This window comes from Dendrobates tinctorius, unplaced genomic scaffold (assembly GCF_039654945.1).
Source record: "Dendrobates tinctorius isolate UK_male_01 unplaced genomic scaffold, ASM3965494v1 ptg000165l, whole genome shotgun sequence".
Classification (NCBI taxonomy): Eukaryota; Metazoa; Chordata; class Amphibia; order Anura; family Dendrobatidae; genus Dendrobates; species Dendrobates tinctorius.
Window position 1 is genome coordinate 3,701,403 of NW_027361832.1, and position 8,149 is coordinate 3,709,551.

An 8,149-nucleotide genomic window follows, 5' to 3' on the forward strand; every position below is an offset into this window, starting at 1 on the left:
CACGCCGGATCCGGCGCGTCCGGCTTTTTCACACAATGAAAGGATATGAGCGCCGCAATGCGCCTGATCCGGCGAAAGCCGGATCCGGTGGCCGGATCCGATTTTTTTGGCCTGAGCATGCTCAGTAGCTCTGCCCACAGGAGATATATAAAAGCAAGACAATGGGACCCTCAGCCACACCCAACATGCCACCCAAGAAAGCAACCAAGCGCAGCAGGAGAAGGCAGGAGACCACTGCAGCACCACCACCACCCCAAATGGAGCAGCAAATGGAACATGCTGAGGAGGGGAGGCCAGCAGCAGATGAGAGACGGTAATTATCAAATCCCCCATTCCTCCAAACTAGGGCTATTGAATATCAAGATATTCATTGGCCCTTTGTTTCTCTTTATTCAACAGCCGCCCAATAGATGCAGCAGCAGCAGCAATGGCAGCAGCTGGAACACCACCCACAGGCATGGAGTGTGGCCACCAGGAAGACAGCACATCATCTTCTGGGAGCCCTCCCTCGCATCGTCAGCGTTTGACGGTAAGTTTTTATTTCCAAAATCCATCTTCTCTGTAATATATGTCTATTCATTGCCTTTTATTTCAAAACAGGATTCACAAGATGAAGAGGAGCTCCCAGAAGAAGAAGGAAGGGGTGGACAGACACCTGGAGTGGGCTCACAATTGGTAAGTTTTTTGCATCAAACGCAGAAACACAACATCACACTACACACAACACATAGAAAACAATGTTCTGCAGACCACACACAGCAAACAAATGCCTACATCCAAAGACATAACATTTTTTGTTTTCTTCTCTAGTCTTCCCAATCTGGTGCTCGGCCAAGAGGTCCTCGCAGTGCCTCCCAGGGTCGTCGGCGACAGCAACGCGGCGGTCACCAGCGTGTAAGTATAAATATTTTTGCTTTGTTTTTTTGCACTTTTTATTTCATTTCTTTTGTGGAGGCTAATTATGTTATTTTTGTCTTTTTCTTTAACAGCCTTCCCAGCGTGCTCCCGACTCTGACGGTGAGGATGGAGGACTCGATGTGGACCACCTCATCGATCTCGTCAGAGAAAGGGAGCCGCTCTGGAATATGGCTGACCGCCGCCACGCTGACCTTATCGTTACCCGACGACTCTGGGAGGAAATCTGTTCGCTCCTTGTGGGCCGCTGGGAGGACCTCGATGTTCGGGCCCAGATTAAAGAGCGTAAGTATATACAGTACCGGTTGCTTGATGTAAACCAGTGTTTCCCGAACTCCAGTCCTCGTGGTCCCCACGGATCATGTGTTCAGGATTTCTATTTACTATGGAAATCCTGAAAACATGACCCCTGGGGACCATGAGGACTGGAGTTTGGGAAACACTGATGTTGTATACTAACCACTTTGTCCTTTCTCGTTTCAGGGAACAGAATTGTGAATCGGTGGCGGTCTGTGAGGGATCGTTTCAAGAAGGAGTTCAATAAAGAGATGCGGGCCCCGAGTGGATCTGGAGGACGCAGGAGCAAGTACAAGTACGCAGAAGCCCTGTCGTTCCTCCGGGAAACAATGGTCACTAGAAGGTAAATATTACACACCACATGTGAAAAAAAATGTTAGATGTAAATTTTTTTTTTCAGCCAGGGCCATGCCATGTCAGTATTTTAATTTGTTTTTTTTTCTCTTTATTCCACAGCACAGTGAGCAGCACTCGGGAGCCTGCACGATTGGACCCTTCTGAGGCGATCCCTGAGGAGACCGGCACCGAGGGACACTTCGACCCATCTGTCCCATCCACCAGCACAGGAGCATCGTGGCCGCCTACATTACATGAAGCTGCTGGTGAGGAGATCGCTTTCCCTTTACCCCACCCTTCTGCCCCTGCCACCTCTAGTACACCTGCGGGTACTGGGCGGCAGCAGCAGAGGGGTCAGGAAAAGACTTATGCGCCAGAGTTCTTGCATCTGAATGCATCTTTCCAGAACTGTCGAAAAGTCTTGTCAGAGCAAATCTCCGCAGGCTATCAGCAGATCAACTCCAGCATTCTGGAGGTGAAGACACTTCTGCAAACCATGCATTCAGAAGCAAGATCTTCGCCAAACCACACCTTTTTCAGGTCTGTTGTGGAGCGCATGGAAACGCTCTCTCCTGCCCAGCAGATGCATGTAATGCATTCATGTCACGCTGCTCTCCAGCAAGTTACCTCCCAACCTCCTCCTCCCACCACAGTAGTTCCTCCACCTGCACCCCCTCCAGCCACTTTCCATCCTCCCCCTCCTATTACATCTACACCCCCTCCAGCCACTTTCCATCCTCCCCCTCCTATTACATCTACACCCCCTCCAGCCACTTTCCATCCTCCCCCTCCTATTACATACCATCCACCTCCCCAGCACCAGCAACCTCCCCAGTACCAGTCATCTCCCCAGCACCAGCAACCTCCTATTACATACCATCCACCTCCCCAGCACCAGCAACCTCCCCAGCACCAGCAACCTCCCCAGCACCAGCAACCTCCCCAGCACCAGCAACCTCCCCAGTACCAGCAACCTCCCCAGCACCAGCAACCTCCCCAGTACCAGCAACCTCCCCAGTACCAGCAACCTCCCCAGTACCTGCAAACTCCCCAGTACCAGCAACCTCCCCAGTACCAGACATCTCCCCACTTCCAGCAACCTGCCCCGTACCAGACATCTCCCCACTTCCAGCAACCTGCCCCGTACCAGACATCTCCCCACTTCCAGCAACCTGCCCCGTACCAGACATCTCCCCACTTCCAGCAACCTGCCCCGTACCAGACATCTCCCCACTTCCAGCAACCTGCCCCGTACCAGACATCTCCCCACTTCCAGCAACCTGCCCCATACCAGACATCTCCCCACTTCCAGCAACCTGCCCCGTAACAAACTCCTTCCCCATACAACTTGCCATCAACATCATCTGCTCCTACAGTCCCTGCCCAACCCTCCACTCCACCACCCACCACCTCTTCTGCTTCCCACATGTCCACCCATTCTGTAGTTTTTTCCACACCTTCACCTCTAACTGTTCCTTCCCCACCACGATCCCAGTCCTCTCTCCACACTCCCAGTGTCGAAGTGTCCCGCAGCCCCTCCAGCAGTATTTCCACCACACACTACACAGATTTATAATGTGTGTATTTAAATATAAATGACCAGTTTTATGGTTTCAGTTTTATGGTTTCAAAGCTTTATTAAACAAGTTTATTAAAATTTTAAAAAAGTTTACTAAAAAAAACATTTTTCAATAAAAGTTAAATTATTTTACACTGGTTGTCTGTCATTTCTTTCTGCGGCGAAAAAGGTTAAATACAGGGTATTTAAAAGGTGAAATGGTATTCAAAACCAGGTATATATAACTGTGGGTAAATTTTAGCTTTTTGCCACAGTTGTGTTCCTGGTTGTGTTTGAAGCAAAGTATTTCACCTAAAAAGTTGTGTTTATTGTTGGTGATTTCCTAACAATGTACACAACTTTTGTTAAAAGGTGAAATACTTAGCATAAAACACAACCAGGTACACACCTGTGGCCTAAAGCTAAAAATAGTAAGACCATGACAAGATAGCCAACTTTGGTTGGCAAAGGTATATACTGTTGGTACAGAAGGTACACAAGTTTGGTTAGGGCACAAATCTTTCACACTCTGTCATCCTGCCAGTGTACTCTGCCTTGAGGTGACATAAAGTATAGTGCAAAATTGTCCCTCATTACTGAAACCGTCACAGAACTTCTAGTGGTAATGTCATGGTAATCTTGCAAGGTGGTTTCTTCAGAGGTGTCCTCAATGGAAATGGGTTCCTTGCAGATAACAAAATTGTGGAGTACCACGCACGCTTTGATCACCTCGTCCACAGTTTCTGTCTTGAGGTTGATCGCAGTCAATAGGACCCGCCATTTGGCTGTCAGAATACCAAAGGTACATTCAACCATTCTTCTTGCTCTTGTGAGGCGGTAATTAAAAATGCGTTTTGGTCTTGTCAATCCTCTGCTAGAGTACGGTTTCAAAAGGTGTTCTGACAGCTGGAAGGCTTCATCCCCTACACAGACAAATGGCATAGGTGGACCAGATGTTTGCGGCAGCGGTCTAGGTGGTGGGAACTGGAAGGTGTTTCCATACAGTTTACGCCCCATGGCAGACAGTTTGAAAACTTGAGAGTCATTGGAGCGGCCATAGGCCCCAATATCAACCGCAATAAATTTGTATTCCGCGTCAGCGATGGCCATGAGGACAATTGAAAAATATTTCTTGTAATTGAAATATTCCGATCCTGATCCAGCTGGCTTTACAATGCGGATATGTTTCCCATCCACAGCGCCCAAGCAGTTTGGAAACTGACATATCTGTTGAAACTTGTCAGCAATTTCAATCCACCTCTCTGTTGTGGGCTCTGGTAAAAACTCTTCAGCTAAGGAGTCCCACAGTGCACGGCATGTGTACTTCACAATTCCAGATATGGTGGAAATCCCGAGTCTGTACTGGAAATGCAGTGACGAAAGGGATTCTCCAGTTGCAAGAAATCTGTGGGGAATTAAAAAACAATAAATTAGTTTTAAATCACAGCATTACATACCAAAACTGAGCTATAACACTTGGAGATACAAACTACCACCAACAAGATTGCAGTGAAAGTGTGCTCTGATGCGAGCATATCCAATAAATGTGGCTTACCTTAAAGTCACCATCAGACGCTCTGCGGGTGAAACAGAGAAGCGGCAATAGGTGTCCGCTTTTCTTATGAGGTGTGCAATGCGCTCCACCAAGTAATCAAAATTCTCCATTTTCATCCTAACATATCCAAAAAATTTATCCGGGTTTCGTCGAAGGTCCATGCAGAGTGTAGAATAGACCCCACGCGTCATTCTCTTGGCTGTGATGGGGTGGATCCACAAACGTCGTCTACGATGCCTGATGCGCTGCTGTCTCGCTCTCTCCTTCTCCAGAACAATCACCCTCAAACAATTCGCCTCCGCTATAAAATCCGCAAAATTATTCAAAATATTTCCAATGACAACATCCATCTTCGCCAGTAACTTGCTCTTCTCTCCAACCTACACTTTCTTCTCTACAACCTGTCAAAGAAGGGCTGTAGGAACATGCTATATCTAGTTTTCCAGTAGCCAATCCCGTTCGGAAGGCCACAAGGGTCAATTTTAAAAACCGGATCCGGCGTAATCCGTCGAAAAACGGATAGAAAAACGGATGAACCGGATGAGACGGATCCGGTTTTGTCTGTCAAGAAAAAGACGGATCCGGCAGAAAACCGGATCCGTCACATCCGGTTTTACTAAACATTTGCCGGATCCGGCGTTCCGGCACGACGCCGGATCGCGCCTGACGCCGAAAACATGATGTGTGAAAGTAGCCTTAGCAGGCGGCGGCAGAAGTGCGGCAATGCTGCGGGCCCAGTACTGGCGGAGTGCAACATTGCTTTCCTGGCGGCCATTATCCTGAAGCCGTGGGCCGCTTCCAGCAGCGTGTACGCAGGTTTGGATTTGAGCAAAGCCTAAGGGCCCGCAGTCTTGCCATACTTCTGCCGCCGCCGGCTTCCTGACGAAGCGACCCCCGCCAGTAAGCCTGCATTCAGACTATAAGCGGTTTGCTGTTTTTTTCCTTACTCCCTCCTCAGACGCGTCTTTTCAGCCTTTTTTTCTTGCTTCTTACAATGTAAATATTGAATCTGTCCACGAACTTCATGTATTTGTCAAAAGTGTAAAAACTTCTGACATGCTAAGAATTCAGCTTCAGTCACCAGAAACATCCGACTAAAAGATCTAAACCCCGAAGCAGAAAACTTTTGTGAAAACCAAAATATTTGTCTCAAAACTTTTGGCCACAGCTGTATATGAAATGCACAGTACTGGAAAGTAAAACCCTTTTGTTGTTGCGGGGGGGTTTGTGTTGTTTGTTTTTTGTTTGTTTCTTTATTTCCTGACTTTCCGACAGAAAGAATATTGAGTCTGGTGACCTGAAAGTGGCTTCTGAGTTTTAATAACAAGCTCTAAGCTTTAATATTCAAGCAGCCGTCATTGAAAATCATGAATTTGTCATTGGCATCTAAGAGGATAAGTAAATGGCTGTTATGTAATGACTATAATACTCCATTATTATCAGTGTGACATGCGGGTGGCGCTCTCCACATCAGAAGTTTTCCATCCATCCCGCAATCATTTTCCTACAAGAAGAGCAGACTCCGCACATAAGGTGATGAGCACACAAGATTTTAATATATAAGATCTCGCCCTCGTGTCCCGGGTGCGATGATGAGGCGTTCGCTGATAAGCCCTTTGTGCTGATCCGGAAGGTGCCACAACGCTGATTCTGCCATCGTCACTGATGGGAGACGGCGGAGGAACTTTCCATTCTCGGGAAGATGTTATTGGGATGAGCGGATTTTCTATATACAGAGAACAAAGTAATAAGAATAGAAAAGAGGACAGTTCCTCTAATTAGTGTTGTGCTCGGAGGTGCGACAGCCCGAATCGATGCCTAGGTTTTATATGAAATGGCAGCACCATGCTGAGCGTCCTAGGCAGTCCCATGTAACACAGTTTAATAAAAATGCATTAACCTCTGAGCAATCTGATGTTGTTTTATTAAGGTAACTGGAAATCCAATATGTGCTGAAAGTTATTCTAAAAGTATATGAAGGATCTCAACAGTCCCTTAACTTTTTGGAAGTCCAATGGACATGGATCTTGCTCCTAGTGGTCCACCGGAGTTCACTGAGATCAGAGGAGGTCAACTAGCATCGGTGAACCTCATGTAATTCTCGGTCATTGTTTCATTTGAAGATTGAGAGGGGTTGTCCATCTGTGGTAGGCATTTGTTTTATCCAAAATGCATGTATTTAGGGCTAAAAATAATGTTTGCAGTTCTATTTAATTCTCTTGCAACCTTTTGTTACTGTTTCCCTGCATATTCAATTTTGATATGGTCACAAATCACCTGAGAGGAGCTCGAAAAAAGAGAGATAAGAGTTATAAATTCTCCCACTGGAATAACAGAATGAGCTCACTGACAGTCCCAGTCAACTCATTCTGCAGTCAGCAATAGACAGTACAACACAGGCTACAAAAGGCAAATGCTGTAAAATAGATTTTAAGCTTCAAACACATGCATTCAAATAACAAATAAGAATGTCCTGAAAGGGGGACAAAAAAATATACAGACAAGTGCTTCTCACTAAATTAGGATATGATCAGAAAGTTAATTTATTTCAGTTCTTCAATACAAAAAGTGAAACTCATATATTATGTAGAGTCATTACACACAGAGTGATGTATTTCACGTGTTTATTTCTGTTTTAATGTTGATGATTATGGCTTACAGCCAATGAAAACACAAAAGTCATTATCTCAGTAAATTAGAATCATTAACTAAAAACACCTGCAAAGGCTTCCTAAGTGTTTAAAAAGGTCTCTTAGTCTGTTTCAGTAGCTCCACAATCATGGGGAAGACTGCTGACCTGACAGATGTCCAGAAGGCAGTCACTGACACACTCCACAAGGAGGGTAAGCCACAAAAGGTCATTTCTAAAGAAGCTGGCTGTATCCACCATATTAATGGAAAATTGAGTGGAAGGAAAAAGTGTGGTAGAAAAAGGTGCACAAGCAACCGGGATAACCACAGCCTTGAAAGGATTGTTAAGAAAAGGCCATTCAAAAATTAGGGGGAGATTCACAAGGAGTGGACTGCTGCTGGAGTCATTGTTTCAAGAGCCACCACACACAGATGTATCCAGGACATGGGATACAAGTGTCGCATTCCTTGTGTCAAGCAGCTCATGACCAATAGACAACGCCAGAAGTGTCTTACCTGGGCCAAGGAGAAGAACTGGACTGCTGATCAGTGGTCCAAGGTGTTGTTTTCAGAAGAAAGTAAATTTTGCATTTCATTTGGAAATCAAGGTCCCAGAGTCTGGAGGAAGAGTGGAGAGGCCACAATCCAAGCTGCTGGAGGTCTAGTGTGAAGTCTCCACAATCTGATGGTTTGGGGAGCCATGTTATCTGCTGGTGTAGGTCCACTGTGTTTTATTAAGACCAAAGTCAGTGCAGCCGTCTACCAGGAAATATTATAGCACTTCATGCTTTCCTCTGCCGACAAGCTTTATGGAGATGGAAATTTCATTCTCCAGCAGGACTTGGCACCTGTCCACA

General features: G+C 46.1%; 1 protein-coding gene across 1 annotated transcript; it reads left to right on the top strand.

The window, feature by feature from the left end:
- The first annotated feature begins 1,414 nt into the window (after nt 1-1,414).
- LOC141053055 (uncharacterized) lies at nt 1,415-3,259 on the top strand. Its single transcript, XM_073550383.1, has 2 exons — nt 1,415-1,555; nt 1,669-3,259. Exons 1-2 carry the CDS (start codon nt 1,464-1,466, stop codon nt 2,873-2,875), a joined length of 1,299 nt encoding a protein of 432 aa, XP_073406484.1. The 5' UTR covers nt 1,415-1,463; the 3' UTR covers nt 2,876-3,259.
- The last annotated feature ends 4,890 nt before the right edge of the window (nt 3,260-8,149 follow it).